General features: G+C 44.6%; 1 protein-coding gene across 7 annotated transcripts; it reads right to left on the bottom strand.

Moving 5' to 3' along the window:
• Positions 1 to 4,555: 4,555 nt before the first annotated feature.
• MIGA2 (mitoguardin 2) lies at positions 4,556 to 26,878 on the bottom strand. Of its 7 annotated transcripts, none has more exons than XM_081178766.1 (16): positions 26,833 to 26,878; positions 22,044 to 22,268; positions 20,727 to 20,937; positions 19,826 to 19,938; positions 19,269 to 19,386; positions 18,595 to 18,728; positions 17,732 to 17,849; positions 16,474 to 16,580; positions 15,327 to 15,442; positions 14,060 to 14,132; positions 13,195 to 13,281; positions 12,055 to 12,153; positions 11,582 to 11,716; positions 9,563 to 9,616; positions 8,615 to 8,731; positions 4,556 to 7,989 (listed from the first exon to the last, which is right to left on the bottom strand). In XM_081178766.1, the coding sequence occupies exons 2-16, from the start codon at positions 22,137 to 22,139 to the stop codon at positions 7,789 to 7,791; spliced, it is 1,779 nt and encodes a 592-aa protein (XP_081034892.1). In that variant the 5' UTR covers positions 22,140 to 22,268; positions 26,833 to 26,878; the 3' UTR covers positions 4,556 to 7,788. The 7 variants fall into 7 exon arrangements, with proteins under 7 accessions (XP_081034892.1, XP_081034888.1, XP_081034893.1 ...); XM_081178762.1 differs by lacking the exon at positions 26,833 to 26,878 and adding an exon at positions 26,616 to 26,764; XM_081178767.1 differs by lacking the exon at positions 26,833 to 26,878 and adding an exon at positions 26,616 to 26,764 and having other exon boundaries at positions 17,732 to 17,846.
• Positions 26,879 to 27,324: the final 446 nt, after the last annotated feature.

Genomic DNA, 27,324 nt, shown 5'->3' with positions numbered 1-27,324 from the left:
ACAAATTGGGAGAGTTGAAAGGGACCCTGGGGTCATCTAGTCCAACCCTAAAATACAGGGTTCATAGCAAGATTTGTGCTACCAGAAACACACACATTCACCTCTCACCTTTAAAAACAAAGAGCAATCTGGGCTGGATTTCAACTCATCAGCCACAAATTGGGAAAGTTGAAAGGGACCTGGGGTCATCTAGTCCAACCCTAAAATACAGGGTTCATAGCAAGATTTGTACTACCAGAGAGACACACACATACTTATGTACACAGACACAACTGGGGAAGAGATCACAAGCCATGCGCCTATCACAAACCATGCGCCTATCATGTACTAAGGAAAAAGAAAATAAAAGTACCCAACCCTTTTAGCAGATCTTGAAGCTAGTTTGAGTGAGAGTTTACTTCCTTAGACTAAAGAGTGCAAATTCCTATAGAAATTATCTTTAAAAGAAGATTGAAGTTAACATTTTTCCTAAGATAGGGAGAGGATCTTTTATAAAGCAAAGTTTAAACAGCCATAGATTTGATTTAAAAGGAATACAAGAGTGAACAATTTTTCCTGAACTTGCAGAGGAATAGTAAGCCTAATTTATGCCCCCCCCCCCTTTGCAGTTTCCTTTAAAGGAAGCTTACTCGGGAGTAAATTTACCTGGCACAGAATAAGAAGGAGAAGGGGAAAAAACCCTGAAAGAGACAGAATGAAACAAGGGGGGGCATTTTCTAAGAAAAGAGGCCAGGACGTCTTATAGAGACTGATACCAGGAGCCTTACAATAACTCTTCTGTCCAACCAAATCAAAGTTAAAACTGGACTCACATATTTTTCTTAGAAGGAACACCATACTTTCATAGGCATATGCTTAATGAAATACATACACTGAGGAAGACTCTTTTGAGCCTCTCTCAAATAACAAACATCTGCACACTTCATTCTCATTTTTTGTCTTTTTTAAGATTGATAAGGCCCAACATGGCTTTCTTAGATTTAAAATTTTGAAGCAAGCTTGCATTTTTATTTTAGATGGCACATTTAAGATAAGCAGCTGCTGGATGTTACCTAAGTACAATTTAAACACAGGAAAAACGTTCTTAAACACAAATTGAAGGGGACTGTCAGAGTCCAGGCGGGAAGTAAGCACCAACTGGGCTTCTTTCCCATCAGGAGTCTGTGGGTTCATTTCTTTTGATTGAGGTGCACCCATTTTAAGAATTTTAATAGCGCTAGCTTTTACTTTTATACTGCAGTCGGGGTTTTATCCCCACTTTTCAGGAAACACAATTAATAACCCACAGTACACTCAATTTGGACAACTCCGAGAATTTGTACTGTGACACACCGCCGTTCGTCTGGCCTGACTTACTAGGCTGGTACAGCTGTTGGCCTTTCCTGGCTACTAAGCTAACAGTGCGGTCAGCGATCTCAACCCCCCCCCCTTTGGTCATTACTCAGCCAGGGAGCCCACAGCAACCTCCTGCCTCTTACAATCTAACCTGAGAGTTCCCTACTGGACGCTTGCATGGCGCAGTGCCAGATTGGGACTCAGAAATGACAAAGAAGGAAAGGAATCAGGTGCCCTTGCTTTCTCTGCTCACAGGTCATCTCTAACAAAGATCGCCATGGCAGAGGTGCGGCTGCACCTGGGAGTTATAGTTTTGGGAATTATAGTTTTCAGTGCAGAAGAAATTGCACAACCTTTCTGGGCAAAACTCCGAAGGAATAGGTTGGCATACAGAATTAAGTGGAAGAAATCACACACAACCTTTGCCTGGGCATACTCCGAAGGGCTAGGGCTGGTGTTGAGATCGAGGGGACAGAAAGGAGGAGAGAAAGTAGAAATTTTTTTTTTTTTTTTTTTTTGAAGGGGAAAGGAAGAATTAAAGAATTTTGGTTGCTGTGGTTTAGAGACCCCAACCCACTACCCGTGTTTCCTACTTAATACTCACTTCCGCATGCGCTGTTCCTGGTGATCCCACGATGTCTTGACTGGTTGTTTAAGGCCGGCCTGATCAAGCTTTGCTTCCCCTGGTTAGCCTCGCTGAACTCCAAGTTATTGCCAGACCCTGGGACCGATGGAAGACTGGTTTTTCCTCCTGGCAAACTGCCTGGTGCGCGCTGGATAACCAGTCCTTCCTCGCCTCCAGAATCCGGGTAACCAAAAGTCCCTTCGTGCGTGGTCGCCATCTGTTGTAAATAAAAAGATGCCCTTTTCCCTTATGGGGTATCCAAGAGCCCATATAGAGTCCTTACATAGGTTCCCTATTGGTAGGAGAAAATAACAGAGGCCAACCAGAGAATATTGAGAAGCAAAGCAGCTAGTAAGCTTGATCTTTATTGATCTGTTGCAACAGGGTACCCCCCTCACACGCAGGAGAGGAAGAGGACCCAGAACAATGGCCTGCCAGGCCTTATAAAGACTTTTGAAATTCCCCTTCTCTAGATCAGGACCACCCCCAGAAACATTATGCATACATCACAGAAGGGGTGTGACCTAAGACCACCCCTCAGATACATCCCACCTACATCACAGAAATTTAAATGTTGTTTTTCTCTTCTCCTTGTTTATCTCCTGTCTGGCAGGTTCCTTGATTGGATTTTCTGGGGAGCCTGGCCATTCTTTTGTAATGCTAAAATACTTATTTCCTGGGCCAGGTCACAGGCTCACACCTTATTCAAACACAGATTAAAGGAAGAGACAATGGGGAGGCTTTTCCATTTTTAACCTTGCAGAGAAGGGATTTGGTCAGTTTAGGAATCAAAATGGTTCCAGGTTTGCCTTCCTGTACTGATCTATGTATGTGCAGTTATGAACATTACTATATATCTAAAACCATAAAATTCCTATCACAGACCCAAGCACAGGGAAGGCTAGTCTAAGTATTTCATGGTGTTCTTTTGGGTCACTTATATACACATAGAGCGAGCCACTTGCGTACCATTTTTAAGCAGAGGTTGGATGGCCATGAATGCTTTAGTTGAGATTCCTACATTGCAAGGGGTTGGACAAGATGACTCTTGGGGTCCCTTCCAACTCTACAATTCTGTGATTTGGGTCTGAATGGTTTGCAGATGTAAATTCACTCACCATTACCAATACGGTTTATGTCATAGCCTACTGCTGTTCTAGAGGGTCCCTGTGCTTATTCTGCCTACCATTCTAATTTGAATGGTTCCTATCTGCGTTTCTGGAATTTCACTTCCCTCTGACCCCACTGCACACAACTCCCCTTCCATTGCCATGCATGTGTATACACACTCTCACTCACACCATGTATATGGTAAAGTAAGACTCTAGATCAGCACAACTTGGGCTGAAATAACAAGTGTGTGATCATCTTAGGAACCACAAGAATCTCGGTTGGTTTGTTCATTTTTTTTAACTCTCTTGGTTTTGTTGTCCTTGTTTTGCTGTAAACAAGCAGCAAGCAGAATTCTCTAGGGACAGCTGATTCAGCAAAGCCATTCTTATCTCCTAGTCAAGGCTGCAATCCCAAACCAGATTAACTTTGGGGGTGGGGTAGATAAGCACCATTTAATACAATGCAATTTACTTCTGAGTAGTCATAGGACTGCATATCACATCATCATCAACTTGGGATACACGCCTCGCATCATGTGATTCCAGCCATTATCTGGGAGTAAGCCCTATAGAAGTTAAAAAATCTTGCTTCTAAGAAAGCCCTTTTCCTGCTACTCTGGCTTGGCCAAGGATGCTGCAGCCTCCTGCCCCTGTGTTTGATTTGTTACCTTCCCTCCCACCTCCTATGCTGGTAGGGCCTCTGTGCTTCCTATTGGCTGCCTCACCATCCAGCTGTTGTCTGTTGTCTGCACCGCCCTGCTCCCTCTTCTTCATAGCTGGGCAAGAGCCCCAGGAACCCAACCTGCCACCGCTTCCCATTGGCCCCTTGGAAAAAAGGGGGCTGCATTAGGAATTTGGGACTCTGCATGACAAAGTAAGAACTCATGAAGGCTTAAGGGTTTTCATGACAGCCCCAACATTTCTAGGGCAATTGGACACTATGTTCACAGAGTTAACAGTTCTCAGCACCCTTAACAGACTAGACTTCCCACAATTCTTTAGGTGTGTGGGGGGAGTCATGTGTGTTCAACGTGCTTTGAATGTCCTACACAATTATTATAACTTAAATCACATTCACCCAGGTGTGAATTAGTCTAGTACTGAATATTCCCGCGTCTTCCTTTTGTGGGGTCCATTTCTCTCCCCACAAAAAAAGCATGGAGGCATTTCCAGCAACAGGTTAGCCAACAAGGAAGCCATCTCCCCCATACCCACCTCCCCCAAATGATGCAGTAGAATCACACCCATTGGGCTGTTTGGGGATAAAATAATAACACTGCAGTAGCAGCAAAGTTTTTGATGTTTAAAGCACACACGCAAAGAAAACCCTCTGCCACCTTATCTTCTAAACGGAAGGCTCTCAGGAATAATGATGTTGTGGGGCAGATTTTAGAGGTCTAGCAAGCGACTGCCCACCTCTGCAACCCATGATCTGAAGAACAGATTCTACTTGTGTATGAGCAAAAGAAGACTCAGTGAAGAGTTTGATAATGAAGGAAAGATTTATTTGACTTTGAATGCCGAAACCTTAATGGGATACGAAAATAAGAGATTTAAATTAAATTGCAAAAGACGTGAGATATGCAGCACAACAAAACAAAACAAACTCCCAACAAATATTTTACAATTAAGGAAAATGAATTTTTTTAAAAAGAAACAGATTAGGCACAAATGTTACATTCATTAGCTTCAGGTTTAACAGGAATGTCCTTTAAAAAGAGATAAAGGAAACCGTTCTTGATCTGAGACTCACCGCTTGTATTCACACACATACCATACGCTATAAAACAATGGTTAACCAAACAATTCATGAACTAATAGCGGCTGCTGTGCCCCTCCACTCTCATGCTTAAGAGTAACAACCACAATCACTCACTTAGTGTTACATCTGAAGTGGGGATCATGGTTTGTTTCACTCCGAAACAAACCACAGCCTGTAGCCAATAACAAAGCTTGTCTACAATCTATGGTTTGATCATAACACTAAGCTGCTGGTCATGACTGGTCTGCTCTGCCCGTTAGTGGGGAGGGGTGAAGCAGGCTCAATCAGCTTATGATGGCAAACTGCGGTTTGCCATGATGCATGAGTTCTGCCATAAGGAAATGATCATGTGTAAGCTTTGTACCTGCTGATTTCTGCACAAGCGGCTGTTAAAAAGGCGAAGGAACAGTCTTGGCAAGGTTCCTTCTCTGGTCAGTTGGCAACTCTAGTCAAGTTCTAGCAAAGAAACCAAATACCTACACAAGTAATTCTAACGTGCAAATAGAAAAAACTCTGTGTGTATCTCCTTTCCTTAAAAACAACCCACACATTTTAACCTAATGGAACAGGTTGTAAAAAGACCTCTGAAATCTGCGAAAAATACGCCAAGTCACATTCATTTTCTCCTAGGATTGGACTGAGAACCAAAACCCATTTTTTTGTGTGGACATGTTTTAGCATCTTAAGAGGCCTAAGTGAAAAGCACTCCAACAGTGCTGCTGGTTATTGACACTATCTGTGAATATGAGCACAAGTATATGTTTGTTGCATGACTGCATCTCCAGTGGATCGGGCCCTTGATCCTTGACAACTAGCAATACATCCTCCTGCATGCACTTGCCACCAGCATTGATATCAAGTGTGAGGCACCCTTGCCCCCCCCCCAGATATTTGCTGAACTACTACTCCCATTAGTATCAGCATGTACGGTCAATAGCCAGGGATAGTGGGAGTTGAAGTTTAGCAACACAATGCAGTGCCAAAGGTTCCCCACACTTGCTCTGTAGTGTTTTCCCCTTCCATTTCCCACTTCCGTTTCCCACACAGAAACTCCTACACTGCAGGGCTGGTGGGAACCTGGGCCCCCCTCCACTTGATACTGGACTACAACTCCCATCACCCGTGGCCATGCTGGCTAAGAGGAATTAGAGTCCCACAACTTCTGGACGGTGCCTCAGTCTCTTCATCACTGCTAGAGAATGTGGCTGCATGATGGGTTAGCTACACAAGACGACAAAACTGTGAAAATATACAAGAGAAATATCTTAATCAGCTCTTACAATATCCCTCATCCTCTTAGCCGTCATTTTCAGGCATTCAAGCACCATTATTTCCTTCCAGGCATCTGCAAACCTTCTAGTATTCTAAGTTCTCAAATTAGGGGTTTAGCCAACAGGATGCAATTCCGACTTGGCAGGACTCCCATCAGGCACAGCTAACGTGATCGGGGGCCAGAGATTATGTACAAGGACACCATGTCCAGGAACAGCTGGAAGGCATCTGCATGCTACATTCACAGCACATATTTAAAGCACCATGATAGCTGCATATTCCTGCATTGTAAGGGGTCGGAAACAGAATAGGATTGTAGAATTGAAGGGTGGCATCACAGTACTTTAATTGTACAGTATGAATGCGGCACAATACTTAACAAACCAAGATAACAGAGCACACTTCTATTCTTTAAACCAACTTTTTGGGTAGAACAAACCATAGTTCCCTGGGTCCATAAGTAACACACAGCTTTGGTTTCTCCTAACATTAAAGTGCTCCTTGTGTGCTCAAGGGAGGAGGTGGAGAAGAAGAGACAAATTCTCAGTTTTAAACAACAGAATGAATTGACCCTCGATCACCAATTCTTCCATAAAGAATACTGCCAACCTTCACTAGGGGGAAGCCATCTCTCCCCCAAAAGCCCCAAATCTGATTTTTCAATGCATTGTATATAGTCTGTCCCATAACCTTAGTCAAAGGATAATCCCTCAGTGCAAATGTGGTGCTTTCCACACGTGGTGGTGTGAATGGATTAAAGTATTTGCCATCAGCCTCTCCCTGCCAGGCACCCAAACTCTCTGAACTGAATCTTCTTTTATACAACTTACTGCTCCAAACAGCTTCCCGTATTATTATTATTTATCCAATTTCTGTAACACCCTTCATCTGAGGATCACAGGTAACAAACATGGTAACAAACAAAATCGATACACCACCTCCCCACAGCTTAAAATGCCCAAAGCTACTTGCTCCCCACAGCTACAACACATAACTCCCCCCCACAGCACTGTCATTGTGCTCAGTGAAAAAATAAACAAACAAAAGGATACTGCCCACTCAGAGAGATAGAGGAAGTGGAAGGGGGCACACAGGAAATACTATGATGGCATTTTAAAATCCATGATGTAGTGAAATGCAGCTGCAATGACAGCACAGCACAGAGAGACAGCAATCTGCTGTCCTTCTAATTCATACCAGAACTGTTAAGGTTTTTACAAAGTCAGAAGCCTTTACAAACATATAGACACAGCAAAACAAATCAATTATCTTCTCTTCCCCAATTTCATTAGGAATCCATTCACACATTTTAAAAGGAAGGAAAAGTGTTCTTGTGCATTACACCCCCCACACACACCTTGCAGGTTTGGGGGGGGTTGGAGGGGGGTGGCTCAGGCCCTGGTATGTGTTTCACATTTTATGCTAGAGCTGAAAAAGATTTTTAAGAAACAGGAACTACAGATGAGCCAGAAACAGGTTCACTGAGTGCCCTTGAATGTCCCTTGCCAAACCTCTGGATCCAACAAGGAACATCTGGGGCAGTGGCTAATACCCTGACTCACTGTTGGGACGGAATAGTGTCTTTGCTGCCAATTATTAAGCCACTTGGTTGGGATGGACAGCTGGATGGTGGGGGCAGGAGAATATGTTAGAAGAGAAGATGCTTGTTGCCTGGACGAGCTTCAGTTGAATTCCTCAAAGGGTTCAATGTCACTGGGCAGTGTCCCGTTCACCTCCGGGATGGTCTCAACCCCCAAGTAACCCAGCAGGATATCACTGCGGCGCCGAGAGAGTTGGAGGATATCTTCTGCTAGCAACGGGACTGTGGAGTATCTCACAATGTCTAGGTCAAACATGTCTTTCAAATATTGCAGGATCTGGTGCTGGGGAGGAGAGAGAGTGGGAGAAAGATTATCAGCAGCATAGTTAGCAATAAAAAATGAAGGACTGGGCAATTTGTGGCTTGAGAAACACATGTGGCCCTTGGCCTCATTTCATGTGGCCCCCAACACCTCCTGGTGCTGGGGAAAGGGATGAGAAAGAACCAGCAAGATAGTTTGTAATAAAAACTGAACATTGTCTTAGGCTGCGGGTGGGAAACTTGTGAACTCGAAACTTCATGCAGTCCTCAGACTCCTTTTCAATGTTCAGGTAACAAATGGTACCGCAGATATTAAAGAAAAAATACATAACACCATTTGGGGGTGGGTTTGCAGTGTTGCAAGAAACAATCAGTAAGTATTAACCACTTTCTACAGTCAAGAAGTATATAAATTTTATGAAATAGATAAATAATGTACGACCAGAAGTGGATTTTCTTTGTTTCTTTTTTCAAGTTACAGTGAAACTGGTATTATTTCTTTATCTTTAGAATTGAAAAGTTTAGGTAAAGCAGTCTCCAAGATTTAACAAAAATTAATTAAAATTAGCTGTATTTCCTGTATTGCAGGAGGTTGGACTTTGGGAGCCTTCCAACTCTCCAGTTCTATGATTTTTAACTTTATTTACCTTGAAGAAGCAGCAAACCTCGGAGAGCTGCTCCTTTGGCCCCAAGAAACCAAAGGCAAGAACAGGGCTGACATGCTCCGATACGGAGTAGAAATGGGATATGAAGCCATCTGGGACCTGATGTGGGAGAAAGAAAAACAAACTGAACAGTGGTTCACACACACACACACACACACACACACACACACACACACACACACAGTAACGGGATATATTTTTAACTTTTACTCAGAGCAGACCCATTAGAATAAATGTACCTGAGGTTGTCCATCTGTTTCAACAGGTCCATTCTGAGCAGGACTGACATTGGATGCAACCCAATTTTATTAAAATACTTTGGGTTGCTGTAGCCATACCAAGAGTAGACCAACTGTAATGGATGGGTCTAACTTGGTCATGGCCATTAACCCGTATTTTCATGACTGCAAGTTGTTTCAAACTGTTTTTAATACTATGTTTTAATGTTGTAAACTGCCCCGGGACCTTAAGGTGTAGGGGGTGTGTGCGATAAATAAATAATAAAACAAAAAATGTTATTGGGTCCACTCCTAGTAGGACTAGCATTGTGTATTTTGTGTTTTTATACTGTAAACTGCCCTGTGATGGACGGGATATAAATTTAAGAAATAAAAATGATGATGTGATAGCAACTCTTTGTACATTGCAATATGACTACACCACTCATAAGGACTGCAAAACAAACTGATACAGCCACATTGTGACTTAAAAGCATCCTCTTTAGTATCAAGATAAACATCACACATAAAATATCAGCTACAAAAAGTAAAATTCATAATGAACATAGTAAACAACTAAACAAAATATCCTCTAGACATCAGGAAGCAAATTTTTACTAATGAGAATCAATTAGACCATTAGCCTCCTCCCCACAAAAATCAACTTGCTAACCAACCATTGTATGTAAGTCAACTATACCATTAAACTTACCAATAGAAGCCGCCTCTTAGCTTTCAGAACCGACCAGCAGGCAGTGGCAAGAGCCTGAAATTAAATACATAAAGGAAAAAGCAAGACTGTCATCACGCTGCCAACTTTTATTTCAAAGGCCGACAACCTACAGCTGTTGAACCACTACAGTCTGAAGTCCCCACATTACAATTTACGAAGCAACAGATCTTTTCCATTGCACCTTTCTCCAAGGAATCTGTTGCTATTTCAGTTTATCTGAAGCTGATTTCTAAGTTCAGGTTGAAAAGATTAGGGTCTAAGAAATTTGTAAGCACTTTATGGGGGGGGGGGTTGCACTCCAAAAAACTCAGAACGAAACCAGTAAAAAAATTAAAAATTCTGAGAACATCAAAAGAGTCTTGCTGGATCAGGCCAATGCCCTATCTAGTCCAGCCTCTTCTTACAGTGGCCAACCAGCTTCTAGTACAGTGGTGCCCCGCAAGACGAATGCCTCGCAAGACGGAACACTCGCTAGACGAAAGAGTTTTCCGTTTTGGAGGTGCTTCCCAAAACGATTTTCCCTATGGGCTTGCTTCGCAAGACGACAATGTCTTGCGAGTTCCTGCTGGTTTTTTTCCCTCCCCCCCTTTTTTCTAAGCCGCTAAGCCGCTTATCAGCTGATCCGATCAGCAGATAAGCCGCTAAAAGCTGCTAATAGCGCTAATCCGCTAATCCGTCAATGGGCTTGCTTCGCAAGACGAAAAAACCGCTAGACGAAGAGAATCACAGAACGGATTCTTTTCGTCTTGCGAGGCACCACTGTAATGGGAAACCGACAAGCAGGATTTGAACACAAGAGTCTTCTCTCCTCTTGCAGTTTCTAGCAACTGGTTTTCAGAAGCATTGCTGCCTCAAACTATGGAGGCAATGACTAGCCAGCCTCCATGAATTTGTCCTATCCTTTTTTAAAGCCATTAGGGTTGATGGCCATCACTGCCTCCAGTGAGAGCGAATTCCACAGTTTAACTATGCTCTCCATGAAGATGGACCTTATTTTATCTGTCCTGAATCTTCCAACATTCAGCTTCAATGGATGTTCATGAATTCTAGTCTTGCAAGAGAAGGGAGAAAACTGTTCTTCAGTGAGCACCAAGGCTAGTCTCCCCTCCGCCTGACTCAATCATCATCCAGACACCTCCTGGAACAACAGCCCTTAAAATTCACAGCCTTCTTCTCAGACTTAGAACCCACCTCTACCCTAAACCTGTCAAGCAGGTCCCCCCATTTGTGTGCATCTTGTGCATTAATGGCCAATTCATGGCTTGCTGGAGGAAATTCACTTTTCCAGACCAAGTCCAGGGATTGAAAATGGACCTATATTTTAAGTGGGGGCTGGGAACTTCTGGACAACCAAAATGTGCTTTGGGCACTGGCAAAGCAAAAGAAAATAGAATGTATTTATTTATAAATAATTTGACATTTGATATTTCAAAACAATCATGAGAAAAATCAGAACTTTACTAACCTCCTTACAACTCTTACCCCATTTTTTTCTTATCCCCACCTAAACCAGGGGGACATCCTACTAGTGTAGTTCAAAATAATGCAAGGAAATCAGATCCTGTCATGGGTTGCAATAAATCTGTGTTTGTTTATTTAAATTTACAGTTTAGTGCTGTTTTTATTTCAAATTACAAATGGGGCCCATAAAGGTCTTAATCCGGCCCTGGGGGTCAGGGATCACAGAACAAGCTGGAACCTGGCTGAATGATGCCCTAAGGGTAAGATTTGCACTGTGGCATAAATCAGAGCCAGTGAGGTGGTGTAGTGAGAGTGCTGGACTAGGACATGGGAGACCGGGGTTAGTTCAAATCCCCCCTCGGCCATAAAGCCCACTGGGTGTGACCCTGGGCCAGTCACAGCCTCTCTCAGCCTAGCCTACCTCCTGAGAATTAGGAGAACCATGTATGCCATCTTCAGCTCCTTAGAGGTGTAAGTTCAAATAAATAAAAACAAATATTTCTCCTTCCCAGTGGGGGGTATGTCCAGCAGACGCACCGTCTCCTTGAAGCTGTCCGAGAGCCAGCGGTTCCGCAGGACAGCCAGCACCGAGGAAGGCGGGTTCTCCAGGTCCTCAAAGGCATCCATAAGGATGAAATCCAACACAATGTCAAAGAAGCTCATGCAGACCACCTAGGAAGGAGAAATACAGGTAAACTGACAGGCCTCAACAACAACAGTTTATTTATTGCTTGCCCTTCACCACAACGTCCCAGCATGGGTTACAGCATTAAAACACAATGTTAAAAAAAATTTAGAACCATTTACTTATTTTAATCAATGCTTGAATCTTTTAAAAAACTTTTTTGCTGATAATTCCATTGTTTTATTCTTTACAAACTGCTTTGAGGGTTGTTAGAGTTTGTTCTTTTTTACAATCAAGTGGCATGTAAATTGTATGAATCAATAATAACAACAGCTTTCACTGACTACTTTTTATTTTATTTCAAAAAGGAGAAAACGACACAAACCCCTCGTCCTTCCAACTCCTTCTGAGTTGTGGGCCATGTCTCCTGCCTCAGCGTATATTGAAGCATCTCGTCATAGCTTTCTAGGAAGCCCTTGGTGTTCTGGGATGTGGGGAGGAAAAGAGAGACAGCTCAGTTGCTAAATCTATGCTACAAGTCAGCACCACAGCAGACTGAACAACATCAGTCTAACTAAGAGCAGACCCACTGAAAATGGGCACGATTAAACTTATATGTGTTCATTTCATCACGTCAGCTGTAAACAGAAAGTAAGCCCCACCTTCACAACACATTCATAGCAATATATTGCCACTTTAAACAGTCATGGCTCCTCCCCCTACAAAGAATTCTGGGAGCTGCCGTTTGTTCAGGTTGCTGAGAGTTGGAAACCGCCCCCACTCCTCTCCCAGAGCTACCCTTCCCAGGATGGCTTAATAATCAATCCCTCTTCACAGGGGAACTCTATGAATTGTAGCTGTGGAATATACACATAGAGAAATAAAGAAAAAGTGGAGTGAAGTGGTTGTGGTTTCAGATCAGTCTTGTTCAAATTGGGTCACCCTGCTAGAGGTGGGGTGGGAGAACTGGGTAGACAGACATAGCTCATAGCTCTAATCAGCCTCCAGCCGATGGTGCAGAAACTACCAAAGTTGTAGTCTAGCAACATCTGGATGACCACAGAAGTTGCCCCTGACTTTGCTATAGAGCGAATAGATCGGTGGTTCCCAAACTTTTCTGGGCCACTGATCCCTTGGGGTTCCATAGACTCACCCTGCTACTCTACAGAAAGCATTGTTCAGAATGGCGGTTTGAATGACCCGCTAAAGAAGATAATAACTAACAATTTCATGACAGTAACAGTTAATTTCACAGTTGTTCAGAACCCCATTAATACTATTTAACTTTAATTCAACAAAACTGAAGAACTTGACCCAGTGATGCCAGCATTTCAAAATGTGATAGTCCTTTACACCTCCGACATCCCTGCCGGTCCCTTGCCTCTTAGAGACTCCCGGGGAATCCCCCTCCAGAGGGCACCACCACCCACTTTGGGAAACACTGGAATAGATGAGGAGTAAGAACTGTCCCCTGCAACCATGGTGATGGCTGAAGCTACCTCTCTCCCTCAACTGGCCCCCTTACCTTTTCAGCCTTGATCATCAACCCCATCACCATCCGCTTCCCCACCTCCCCAAAAAAGGACTGGTTTCTGTCATCCCGAAGAAGTTCCTGCAAAAGAGAGTCCCATTCAGAGATAACAATTCTTTTCATGGAAAGAAGGAGGAAAACAGCAGTGTGATTGATGTAAAAGATTCTAAGTAGCCCTTGGCCAGGAGATGATGATTATCTGTCTGTTATTTTCTCTCTGATTGGGAGCAGCTCTCAGGAAAAGAAGAGGCTGTAGCTCATGGGTTAGAACATCTGTTGTGCATAGAGAAGGTCCCAGGTTCAACCCTCCCAGTGGCATCTCCAAGTACGGCTGGGAATGTCTCCCTCTTGAAACTCTGGAGAGCTGCTGCCAGTCAGTGTGGGCAGAAGTGGGCTAGATAAACCAATGGGCCTGATTCAGTAGAAGGCAGCTTCCTATTTAAATTAGTTCATTATTTAGAACCATGAGGACTAGAACCTTATTTTTTTTTAGGTAAAATGCTCAGCGGTAGAGTATCTATTTTACATGCAGAAGGTCCCAGGTTCAATCCCCAATTGCGTCTCCAGGTAGAGCTGGGGAAGAAACCCTGTCTGAAACCCTGGAGAGCCTCTGCCAGTCAATTTAGACAGTACTGAACTAGATGGACCAATGGCCTCACACATAGTATAAAGCAACTTCTTCTGTTCCTCTTATCTGGCAACTTATTCGTCTAACTGGAGAAGACCAGAAGTTGAACATGGGACCTCTTGCATGCCAATCATGGGCCCAGCCAGCCACTGACCTCTCAAAACAGAACCACAGTAGCACATTTGCACAGAGGTGGAATAGGGGTCTGGATGAGACTTGGCATTTCTCTACCTGAAAGGCTTGTCTGACACAGTGGAGCTTTGCCAGGAAGTCGTGGTTATTATAGCAGCCCAAAAGCTCTGTCCTAGAAGAGAAGAGAGGGGTGAAAATGGAGGTACCTGTAAACATTCAGGACGCTCCTTAGGCACATATCCCTTGAGGAAAGGGTCAGTGAGAGAGTGCCTATGGGTTCCAGTGACAAAATGGCTGCCGCAAGGGGCAAGGCAGGACACATAATGACTGGCATCTCCAAAAGTGAGACAGGACAATGTATTGCTGGCCACATTCACACCAAAAACAATGCTGTCCGGGGTTGTAAAGACTGCAGAGAGAATAACTGGGTGCACTCTTCCCACCTTAGATCAAATCTATGCTGTCAGGTGCCATAAGAAAGCTGCAGAGATAGCGCAGGATAGTACGCACCCTGGAAATGATCTCTTTCAGCTTCTGCCTTCTGGAAGAAGGTATAGGGTTATAAAGACCAGGACTAGCTGCCTGAGAAACAGTTTCTATGCAAATGCAATTCTGGTTCTAAACGCAGCATAAGGAGTCTCTATAGTATATTGTATTTTAAAATGGGGTTTCAGAGTTTTTAGGGGTTTTTGAATGTTTTACGTAGATTTCCAATTTCATTGTTCTGTATGGGATAATGACAATAAAGATATTGTATACCATACTAAATACAAAAACAGATTAAAATACTAAAACAGATCAAAATTACTTCAACTTTCTAAGCATCTGGGTAGGCTTCTCCAAACAGGAATGTTTTACACCTGTTAACTCCTCCAGTGCCAAAGCCACCTTGCTTCTTAGCATCCCTCTAGGTCAGGGGTCGACAAGGTTTACCAGCCATGGGCGGATCACTCCCACAGAGATCGTCCATGGGCTGGACTGGTGCAGCGCAACGCCTGAAATCACATCTGCGCATATCCGCAGCGCTGGAAATTGCTTCTGTGCACGACCAGACGCCAAAAACCGCACCTGCGCAGAAGCAATTTTTGGCATCTGGACATGTGCAGACGTGATTTCCGGTGCCACTTGGCGAGTCCCCACACCGCGCTGCACCAGTTTAGTGCAGCGCGTGGAGGACTCAGTGAGCAGGTGGCTCGGTTCAGGGGTGGCTGATGGGCCAGTAAAATGGTCTTCGTGGGCCGCATCCAGCCCATGGGCCGCACGTTGCCAACACCTGCTCTAGGTAATCCCACCACCTCCCAGGAGTAGTAGCACACAATACACAGACTATTTGGAGCTTTCTGGACAGATCAGCTCGCTTGCTCACCGGAAAGTCCTGCATGACACCTGTCCATCCTTCACCAACTGCAAAGCTTCTTCATATGCCGCGACTGGCTTGGAGAGCTGGAAAGGAGCATCCCCGATTTGAAAAGAATCAAAGAGCTGCAATGTAACAGAATAAAACTGATGTCACCCGAAGGCCACAATTCCTAAATACCAAGCTGCCCTAAGGCAATGTTGGGTTGGATTGTGCCAAGCTGATCCATGCTTCTCTGAGTTCCAGACTTGACTACTGCAATGACACTGTACCCAGGACTGCCCTTCTTTTTTTGTTTTTTGAAAAAAACATACAGTATTTTATTGATTCCAAACTTAAACAGAATTGCATAGTAACATCAACAAATAAAACTCCCTCTCAGAGTGCAGATTTGTCTCTAAGTAGGACACAGCTTCTGTTTTCACAAGCATCAGTAATATAATTAATTGCAAGTGTCATTCCAGAGTATTCCATGTGTTCTTCTTGGTGGGCAAAAGCCATGTTCAAAAGATTGTGCATGCTGCATAAAACCGAACAATGTTGAATGGAAGGTGATACTCCTCTTTCCTGTAAGATGTTCAGGCTTTAAGGCAGTTAATTTGTCCATGACCGTCAAGCCCCAGACCTGTGAGATCCAAGCTCCAAAAAAGATCTGAGAGATCTCCAGTGTAAAGTGATTACTAGCTTTGCAGATGTTAGCAGATGATTAAAATATTTATTCATTAAGCTTTGAAATTCTGGAAACTGATAGTACAGTCATAGCTTGGTTCTCGAACAGAATGAAGCCAATCGGAAGCCGTGGAAGCCATGCCGGACATTTGGCTTCTGAAAATCGTTCGAAAACCGCAACACTCACTTCCAGTTTTCGATCGTTCAGGAGCCAAAGCATATGAGTTCCAAGGCATTTGGCAACCAAGGTATGACTGTACCACCTCTGGGTCCATAGGAATAATTTGCTTTGTAATCTGGTTAGTTATTTATAGGACTTTTCCCCAAAAAAGGAATGGTTTGTGGGCAATACTGCCTTGAAGACAGCTCAATCCTCTGCAACATGCTCAAAGCAAATTTACTGAAATGGACAAGCAAACATGGAAGGGATTTCCCATCACCATGAAGGCAGCAAGTTTGGAAAACCACAGCACACAGTACAAATCACCTCAGCAGCAGAGAAGAAGGAATCCTCAGAGGTCAAGCTGTTTTCATCATCATCGTCAGCCCGGAGTCTTAGAGACTCCTCTGTCAGTGGGAACATGAGTGTTCTCTCTGGGGAAGATGGGGAGTGGGAAGACTCAGACATCAAAATAATAAGCAAACTAGTATGATGCTCAACACGCACATTTCTGAGGTCACCACCCTCACCCCCAATTTTACCTGTATAATATCAAAGAACATTCCTGCTAAGTCAAGGGGGAGTCTGTCCTGCCTCTGTTTTTTTGTCTATTTACCTGTTTCATTCAATTTATGCACTGCCTGATTTTTCAAAGAAAATCCCCAAGAACTCAAAGAAGGTTACAAATTTTACACACACACACACACACACACACACACACACACACACACGTAACAATATAATGATCACTAAGAAAAATAAATAACCATGATTTTAGACTTTCAAAAAGTTGAAATAACCAAAGCCTAAAAACAGATTAATCATGCATCAACTTTCTAAACATCTCGGTAGGTTTGTCTAAACAAAAAGGTTTTTAGTACATTCCAAAAAGAGTACACTGAAGGTGACTGGAGGAGGTTACTGCTAGGTGGATTTGTAGCTAGTTGACTAACCAAACCCAAAGAGTGCTCACTTATGGTTCTTCATCATCCTGGAGAAAAGTAACAAGTGGGACGCCACAGGGTTCTGTCCTGGCCTGGGCCTGTTGTCGTTCAACATCTTAATTAACGACTTGGATTAAGGAATTGAGGGGATGCTCATCCCATTTGCATAAGATGGGGGACACCTGGCTTGCCAGTAGCACATGTAAAAAGAATTTAAGGGTCTTAGTATACCAAAAGTTTAACATGAGTCAACAGGGTGATGGAGCAACAGAAAAAGCTAATGCTATTCTGAGCTGCATCAGCAGAAGTATTGTGTCCAGATTAAGGGACGTAATAGTCCCACTCTATTCAGCCTTGGTCAGACCACATCAAGGTCTATGATTCTATGGCTGCTTGGTATCAAAAGGAAGAGAGTTCCCAAGTGTAGGTGCTGTCACACTAAAAAATTGAGGTCTTACAATTGTGAAACAGGCATTATGCAGGACCTGTAGCAGTGCCAGTTTTGCCTATCAAAGCAGTCAAGTAAGCACAAGTGGAGTTGGGAATCTGATAGGCAAACTGGTCCCAAGTTTGTTAAGGACTGTATATACTAATAGTAATACCTAGAACTTGGCCCACAGCTGGATCCTAGCCCTACTCACCCAGGTCTAGCAGCATGCTGTCAGCAGGGAGGGTGGAACCAAATTCTTCCTGGAGGTTATACGCCCGGTGCAAGAGGGATTCCAGCTTCTCTGCAAACTCTATTTTCTGGGATTCCTGCTTAATAGAAAAATATATATATAGCATTTATTAAACCTTGTAGGGCTCACACCCATCAACACCCTGCCCCCGAAGCTAGTAGGCATGATTTACAGCAAGCTTGATTTTTTTAAAAAGAACATCCAATGAAATCCCCAACAGGCAGCAAGGGAGGCCGGAGGTACCCAAAGTGAGGTCTGCAGACCATCAGTGATCCATGAGCTTCATTCAGGCAGCCTTGCCATGGCAACCACCATGAGTGCCAGTGCAATGTAGTGGTAAGCATTGGACTAGGACCTAGGAGACCAGGGTTCAAATCACCAGCTAGCCATGAAGCTCTATGGGTAACCTTGGGGCCACTCACTGACTCTCAGCCTACAACCTAGCTCACAGAGTTGTGGGGATTAAATGAGGAGAAGAACCATGTGTGCCATATTGAATGCCTTGGAGAAAAAGGTGGGATATGGATGCAATCAATAAATGAACTCTGTGGAGAGGTGTAGCAAGGGGTGTGGGCTGTAAAACAGAGGGTGCAGCCGGTGCTCCTGCATCTTTAGAACTCAGTGCTCTGGCCAAGGATTCCTCACTCCTGTCACTGAACTAACTCAGGTGTGGGGAACCCTTTACTCCCCCCTTCCTGGCTGAATGCTGCTGAACTGCAGCTGCCATCAGCCCCAGGAAGCATGGTCAATGGCCCCAGGAGCTGTAGTTCAGCATCAACTGGAGGCTCAAAGGTTTCCCCATATCTGAGCTAATAGGGCCATACCTCCAGGAGATCCTCTGGCAGTAACTCCTGTTCTTTACGGTTGTCCCAGGTGATAGAGGGGCTGGTGTGGTCCCTCTGCCTGGCAGTCAGAGCCTGTTCCCACTTCTGCAGGGCCTCTTCAAACAGCTCCATCCCTGTCAAGGCAAGGTAGGCAGAAAAGAAGCCAAAGAATCACATTTTTAAAAAAATCAACTGGTTTTCTTACAATAGATGGGGGAAATATAGCAGTCAAAAGGGTTCATCTTTTTTCTCCCTCTTTTCTGGCCAGCATTGGAAAACTCTCCATTGGCAACACAAAAGAAACGCTGCCACATTTTTTTAAGTTAGCAATTGCTTTCAAATAATCATAAAATTGTAGAGTTGGAAGAGACCTCTAAGGGTTGTCTAGTCCTACCTTCTGTAAGGCAGAAATGACAGCTAAAATATCCCTGACAGATGACCATCCAACCTCTGCCTAAACGCCTCCAATGAAGGATAGATCACCACCTCTTGTGGGAGTCTGTTCCACTGTCCAATTGCTCTTCCTCTCAGAAAGTTCTGCCTAACGTTTACTTGGAATCTCCTTCCTTGCAATTTGAATTCATGGGAGCCACAGAAAACAAGATTGCTCCAGCTTCTTTGGGGCAACCATTTCATTTCATACAGTACATAGCAGCAACAGGCCAGGTCCTGACCTTGGAAGTAGAGGTTTTCTGCACTACAGTCTCCTGCAGCTCCTGGATCTTCTATGGGTTGTGTCTCCCAGGGTCCTGCTGACGCTGGAGTCGGGCTGGAAGAGTTGGCCACCACTATCTACCAGGTGAGAAGAGAAGGAAGAAAAAGAACCGTTAGCAGCCTCAAGTGTTCCCACCCCATTAAGTGTGCTTTTCTTTTTTTTAAGGTGCATACACTTTTAAAAATTCTTTCATGTAACCTCTTACTCATTATCTCCAAAAATCCCAAACACTGCAACTGTGATTTTTGCTACATTCTGGCCATGCAAAACCAGTGCTTTCTACACCCTGCCACCTGCACCCCTCTGTCTCCTTCCAGACAAACAACAGGCATGCTCCTGGTTCAAGGATACCTTTCAGCAACACAGGCACTGCAGGGGGAGGGCAGTGCAGGGCTGGCGGGGGAGTATGACCTGGGAGAGAGTCCTGAGGGCGAGACAGAGAGGGCCACAAGGCTGTGCCCAGCACCCTGGCTAGGAAACATGGATAGAAGACAAAAGGCAAAGAGAAACTCGTACTGAAGCGAGGCTGTGAGAAGAGCTGGAGTGCTTGCTGGGCTCGATGGAGGAGATCCCACTGAGCGTGTCGTTGCTTTTGCTGCTTGGGCTCTGCACTCGCTTATTGGAGTAACCTGCAAAACAGAACATGCGGTTCAAACAACAACAAAAAAAGGCTTTGTGATGAGGGGTCTTAATTGCTACGATGAAATGGGGACAACCTCAGCTGCAGTACATCTGTTTTCAAAGGCAGCCGTTGGAAATCTCTGACTAGCCGATTGCTGGGGGTTTGTTTGGGACCCTTATAAGAAGGACCAGCTGCCTTCTAGGCATTGCTACAGGGAGAGTCTGCTGGAACCATCAAAGGGCACCAACTTTCCCCCCTGCCTTGCCCTAGTCCCAGCCCTGCCTGGGACCCTTAAAAGGTGAAGGTGCTGCTTAAGCATCCTTCTCTTCCCTTAATATTTTTGTAGGAGACATCATTTGCCTTTGGGGCAGAAATGAGGATGTTTTTGGCATTTGGTCTTGTTGAAACGTTTTGAATAAGTATCCATACTGTTTGCATTTACATTATTGTATTTTTATGATTATTAATGGGAGCTGCCTTTTTGGCTGAAAGGCGATATATATATATATATATGCGCAAGCAAGCAGTAACGTTAACATAACTTGGGGCCTGCAGGTGCCCTGCAATCTCCGCCTCTCCACCTACAGCAGCTTGGGACCAGGCTAGCTTGTCCTTTAAATCCTCAACCTATCACCGTGTCCTGCAGGACGTGGCACCTTCCCACCAGGAGGTCAGTTCCACATAATTAAGTGTGGTGGCATCTTGTACCCCTTGGTACTCCCTCTCTACCCCCCGCCCTCACTAAGTATCAGGTAGCCAGCTTCTCTGTTGGCTTCCCTCTGATATCATAGCCACCTTTCTTGACGGAGGGGACCCGCCTCGTTGGCAAGATGGGAACAGGGACACCTGTGGGCTTCACCCCCGCCTTCTCCGGGGCAATCTGCTTCTTACGACGACGACGACGCTTCAGCTGGTGTGCTGCAAGAGCCAAGGCAACCGTCCCAAGCGCTGTGGCGAACAGAACCTTACGCAGGCCTGGAGTGAGCCTCAGCTGAGAAAAGGCAGACTTCAAAAGGGGAAGGGAAATAATAGTAGTAGTAGTAGTGGTAGTAATAATAATAGCAATAACAATAATTTTGTTATTTATATGGCACCCATCTGATTGGGTTGCCCAGCCACTCTGGGTTGCTTCCAACAAATTAAAGCATTTGACACAGTAAAACAGCAAAATATAAAAACACAACAAAACATCAAACATTAAAAACTTCCCTATACAGGATTGCCTTCAGATGTCTTCTTAAAGTCATATATCTGTTTGTCTGTTTGACATTGGATGTGAGGGCGTTCCACAAGGTGGGCGCTTCACAGGGTGACAGGGTGGGTGATCATAGAAGCATAAAACGGGTCAGTTGGAAGGGACCACAAGGGTCATCTAGTCCAATCCCCAGCAATGCCGGAATCTTTTTGCCCAACATGGGGCTCGAACCCACAACCCTGGGATTGAGAGTCTCATGCTCTACTTACTGAGCTATCCCGCAGGCACTATGTTAATTAATTTATTTATTTTTGCAGAGGAACTTTTATCCAGCACAGTTAAATCTTTCTCATATTAGAAGCTGTCCAGTTCTGAACCAGACCATTGATCTATCTCACCTATTGTTGCCTGTGCTGTCTGGCAGCTGCTCTCCACAATTTCAGACCACCTAGCTCAATACTGCCTGCACTGCCTGGCAGCTGCTCCCCCAGGACTTCACAGAATTGTAAAGGTGGAAGGGACCCCAAGGCTCATCTAGTTCAATCCCCTGCAGTGCAGAAATTGCAGCTAAAGGATCCCTGACAGATGGCCATCCAACCTCTGTTTAGAAATCTACAATGAAGGAGAGTCCACCACCTACTATGGTTTAGCTGGAATCTCCTTTCTTGTCATTTGAATCCATTAGTTCGAATCCTGCCCTCTGGAGCAGCAGAAAACAAGCATGCACCATCTTCCATGGGATGGCAGGGGGCATTCTGCAGCCCTGCCTGGAGATGCTGCTGAGGGCTGATCCTGGGTCCTTCTGCATGCAGAGGAGGTGCTCTAACCACTGAGCTAGGGCCTTCTCCTAAAAATACAATTAAGATTCCAGTCTTCAAAGTTCTAAACGTAGGGATGAATTAAATGTGCATATTCACCTGACCAAACGTTGTGTAAAGGAATACCGGTATCTCTGCGACAGTCATCGCCAGAGCCTGAATAATGGACATCCCCTCAGTTCTTTGAAATGCCATTTTTGACAGAGGTTCTAGGTATGTGCTGGAAGACGCTGTGAGGAACAACCTGGGCCAAGAAGTTCACCAAGAGACTCAGCTCTCCTTTGGCAGACTCCTACAGTCAGTCTTATCTGGAAGATCGCCTCCCTGTTGCAGAGATACGAAACAATAATTAAATAATTAAAAATAAATGGAAGACAGTCAGACAGAACTAACGGAAGGGCCCTTTCACAGAGCGCATCAAGAATGGCACAGTCATGGGGTAATAAACAGTGAAGACCATCTTGGGCCAGCTCATGAGCAGAGAAGGGAGGCAAAAGACATCCCTTTTCTTCTGACAGTTGTGGTGTAGTGGCTAGGGTGTTGTACTAGGACCTGGGAGAGGCCAGGGTTCAAATCCTGCACTTGGCCATGAAGCTAACTGGGTGGCTTTGGGCTAGTCACTGCCTCTCAACCTAATCTACCCTTGCAGGGCTGTTCTGGGGATTACACAAGGAGGGGAAGGAACCACGTAAGCCACCTTGAGCTCCATGGAGAAAAAAAGCAGCAAACAAACAAACAAACAAACAAACAATATACACAAGTAGACTGCACCTGAACATGAAGTTCCACTAAGGCTTTTCTCTACGAGGCATATCAGACCAAACTAAACTACTGTATGCAATGTGACTGAAGTCAAGGGAAAGAAAAACAAAAGAAAGCAAACATGAGGATTTTTTTAAAAAAAGTTTTCATTTTTATTTGTTAACAAAAATAAACGTGCAAACATAACGAAAAGAAAGAAAAGAATTAAAAAAAAACCTAAACCTTACAGCGTCACAGCCAGGAAAAGCAAAGTACAAGGGCACAATGCAGTTCCAAACAGAAAATGAAGTATTGACTCATACAAAGGTTCCCTTCACAAATAATAACTATTTATAAAAATAAAAACATTATCTACTTGTGAGTTCCGTTGTTATTTAGGATAAAGGTTCTATATAGTCTTGAATGAGCCAGACATTTGCATATCCTGGTAGCAGTGAGTGACCATGTGCCTCAATATCACAATATGTATTTTTTTTAAAAAAAGTCGCTCGATTTCTACCCTTTAAATACTTTCAGTTCACGGGACATCTTTTCAAACAAAATTGTTTTGCTGTAGCCAGATCATCAACAGCTGCATCTTCCTACAATACATCTGTGCTATAATAATTGTAACACAGGACAGCCTGCTCCCAGACTTTTTGGGGCCACTGCCCCATGCTTCCATCAACTCATCCCAGTGCCCCATACCGTACCTTACCCAATAAAAAGCATGATTCAGAATAGCAGTTTGCATGACCCACTAAGGAACATAACAACACAATAAAATTCAAAACACTAAAAATTAATTGTACCTTTATTCATAATCCAACTCTAACACTAGTTTAAATCATTCAATGGAATTAAGGAACTTGATACAGTGATGCCAGTTTTTCAAAGTCTGATTGTAATTTAAACCTCCAGCGCCCCTCCCATGCCTCTTGGTTGTTCTTCCCCGCCCCCCAAACCTGGTAATCCGCTCACTCTGGGAACCACTGAGCTAGAGTGGGAGTTGAAGAATAACTTGTTATACTGACTTTTTTTTTTCTTAAGGCGATACAGCTGGACTTTTTGTGGACTGACCTGAAAATTGTAGGAGACGACAATCAAGGACAATCAGAACTCCAAGAGATACAAAGAGTAACAAGTCAGGGTTGCTTCTCAGCTGCATGTCTCTGGGCACACTAAGCTGTCCACGTGACTGATTAGTTCCTCCGTGGTTTTTTGTTTGTTTAAAGAAGTCCCCGCACATAGAAAATGAGCTTGTAAGGGGAAGGACTCTAATCTGGTTTTCTCTTTCACATGCTACTCTTCTACATGCAATGATTTCAAAATAAATGAATAGAAGGTGCTCTATGTACCGTATTTTTCCATGTATAAGACTAGATTTTTTTCCTTAAAAATAATGTCAAAAATTAGGGGGCTTCTTATACACAGATACATCTCCCCCCATTTTCTTAAATCTAAGTCCCCAAAAATAGGGGGCGTCTTATACATGGGGGAGTCTTATAGATGGAAAAATACAGTAATTGTCAGATTATTTGCAAAGCAACAGGGTTTTCTCAAGCAGTGCTTATGAACAGTGATGCCAACTGGGCAACGACAACAAGAGGGTGGAAAACTTTAAATGTATGCATGCATTTATTTTTGATACACCCGTGTCAGATCTTTTCCAAATTGATGTGCAGAAAAAAACACCCTCTTTACAGCAACCTTTGCTCAGTGGAGCAGGCACACACACACCACCCAGTAGAGTTGGTACAAATTAGTTACCATCAGGCACCTAGGTTATCAGTTGTCCCAACCCAACCCATCACTCTTGTCTGCAGGAGTGCAGAACACCAGCTACATTTGTTACAATTTGATGGACACCTACTCATCCCTGGTATTCATCCCTCCTTCATTTTCAATCACGTCTCTGTTGTAATCCTTGGCATAGAACTTTTAAGTGACTATATCATTGCCGTCATAGGAAGTTGCCTTATATCAAGTCAGACTATTGGGCCCTCTAACTTAGTATTGCCTGCACTGACGGCCAGCAATGGCTCTCCAGGGTTTCAGCAACAGGACATACCGAGGCAGACCTAGAGATGCCAGGGATTGAATCTGGGTCCTTCATTGTCTAAGGCAGGTGCCCTGCCCCTGAACTATGGCCCTTCCTCTAAAAATAAAGAAAGATACCAGGCCTCATGGTTGTGAAGAAATGGCTAAATTAAAATGGGATAGTCTCAAGTCAGACCATTGGTTCATCCAGCTCAATACAATCTACACAGACAGGCAATGTAATTGCAGAGTTTCAAGCAGGGAGTCTCTCCTAGGCCCTACCTGGAAATGTTGGCAATAGGACCTGGGACCTTCTGCACACAAAACAGATTCTCTGTCACAGAGCTATGGCCCTTCCCTGAAACACAAAGTAATATTCAAGTTCTGATGTAAGTGGGCTGTATTGTATAGGAACATTGGAAGCTGCCTTATGTTAAGTCAGACAACTGGCACATCTAGCTCAGTACTGTCTACACTGACAGGCAGCAGCTCTCCTGGGTTTCAGGCAGGGGACATCCCCATCTGGAGATGCCAGGGATGGAACCAGGGCCCTTCTACATGCAAAGCAGATGCTCTGCAACTGAGTTACGGACCAAAGTAGAGCATAGGGAGCTGCCATGTTCTGAGACAGGCCACTGGTCCATCTAGCTTAATATTGTCTACACTGACTGGTTCTCCAGGGTTTCAGGAAGGGACATTCCCAGCCCTACCTGGAGGTGCCATTGGGGATTGAACCTGGGACCCTCTCCATGCAAAGCATCTTTCAGCAGCCTGCAACCAGAATAAGCCCTTTGAAATGCCCTCTTGAAGCCAACAGCCATCCCATCCTTGCCCCCCCCCCCATGAATAGAGCCCCTGGACACTAAGTTCCTATTTCATAATCATCACCAAACATCACTAGCAAAGCGACATACAGTGGTACCTATGGTTACGTACTTAATTCATTCCGGAGGTCCGTTCTTAACCTGAAGCACCAATTTAGCTAATGGGGCCTCCCGCTGCCGCCGCACGATTTCTGTTCTCATCCTGAAGCAAAGTTCTTAACCTGAGGTACTATTTCTGGGTTAGCGGAGTCTGTAACCCGAAGTGTATGTAACCTGAAGCTTATGTAACCCGAGGTACCACTGTACTATGTTCAGTTTACTTTTACTTTTGCTTTTAAAAGACTTTCTCAATCAGAACAAAAGCCGAGAGTCGCATTTCACCAAGTGTCAATGCCGGGGAAACCCCAAAGCAACAGCATGCAAAGAAAGAGACTACAGTACTGTAGTGTACTCCTGTTTGCTACTCTCTGGGGGTGGCATTTTGGAGGCAGGCTGCCCCTGGCCATGGAGATTGTCCTTAGCTTGCCAGCAGCTCAGTCCTCCATCAATTCATCCACTCTCCCCGACCCCGTTTTAAAGCCATCCTAAGTCACAGACGCGTCCAACCCCAAGCAATGTCTCAAGTTCCACCACCCCCAGCAACGAACTAGCGTTTTGTTGAGGTAAACTGCACCTGAACCAGGGAGACCCATTAAGGCAGCAAGCCTAAGTAACGGTTGCCAAATTTTACGGAGTTGGAAGCACAAACGGAAACTGGGAAGGTAGGAAAAGGCTTGGCCAAAGGATGCCATGGCACAAATGGGCTGAGGACCCTACCACAAATGAAGTGATGGCAAATACGAGAAAACGGCAGCAGCAACGTAAACTGAGACATTATCATTTTCCAGCAAAGTACTTGCCCAAGAGCTCCTTTCGTTCGCGCAGGGCTCTTTGGAATGAAAGGTAATAACAGATTTCCCTCACTCCCTCTCACCCCTTTCCGCATAATGGAACACACCACCGCGCACCTGCCCTAAGCGGGTCGGACAATACCACCTTCCTGATGGGGGGATTGAGAAGCCCTCACCGTGCATCGGCGTTCCATGGCTTCAAAAGGGCAGCGTCTCCTTCCCGGCTACGACTCAGCCTCACAGCCTAACACGCCTGTTGTCAGCAAGGGGCAGGGCGCCGTGGGGAGACCTCCAATTGGCAGCCTTCTCGGCCAATGAAAGCGGCCCCCTCAACCCCGTGCGAGAGCCAATGGGCGCCCTTCGCCCCTCCACCGCGTCGCCGGTTTAACTTACCGCAGCAAAATCGAGTGCGGTTGAGCGGCAATGGAGTTTCCCTCTTCCTCCCCTGCCCCCGCCCCGTGGGAAAGGGGGCGTGCGCTTCAGGGCTGATTGACGTACAGCTCAAGGGGCGGGACTCCTCTTAAAGAGGCAATGTCTCCTGTACAGTAAGGAATCCTGAGATCAATAACCCGAGACTAGAAAATTAGGGTGGCCATGTGTCCCATAGCTGTCAACTTTTCCCTTTTCTTGCGAGGAATCCTATTCGGAATAAGGGAATTTCCCTTAAAAAAAGATAAACGTTGACAGTTATGATGTGTCCCCTTTTTCCAGGACACCTAACATTTCTGTCTGAGCGGATTTTTTAAATTTGCCAAAATGTTTCTGGCTATACGTACTTTCTGGATGAGACATAGACATAACGGGTGGCTGAAGACTTGCTTTCCTCTTCTCTTCTCCTGCCCCCCTTAGCAATATATCCCAGCTTCTCTGTAGCTTACATATAGT

This window comes from Podarcis bocagei, assembly GCF_964188305.1.
Source record: "Podarcis bocagei genome assembly, chromosome: Z".
Taxonomy (NCBI): Eukaryota; Metazoa; Chordata; class Lepidosauria; order Squamata; family Lacertidae; genus Podarcis; species Podarcis bocagei.
This window is presented reverse-complemented; position numbering and strand designations above follow the sequence as displayed.

Excerpts from the sequence above, each read along its gene's own strand:
- MIGA2 (XM_081178766.1), bottom strand. The coding sequence starts at position 22,139 with ATGGCATTTCAAAGAACTGAGGGGATGTCCATTATTCAGGCTCTGGCG. Across the intron at positions 19,387-19,825 it reads CTTCTCACAGCCTCGCTTCA|ATAGTGGTGGCCAACTCTTC; the intron begins GTACGAGTTTCT and ends CTCACCTGGTAG. Across the intron at positions 11,717-12,054 it reads AGGAGTTGGAAGGACGAGGG|GTGGTCTGCATGAGCTTCTT; the intron begins GTTTGTGTCGTT and ends TCTCCTTCCTAG.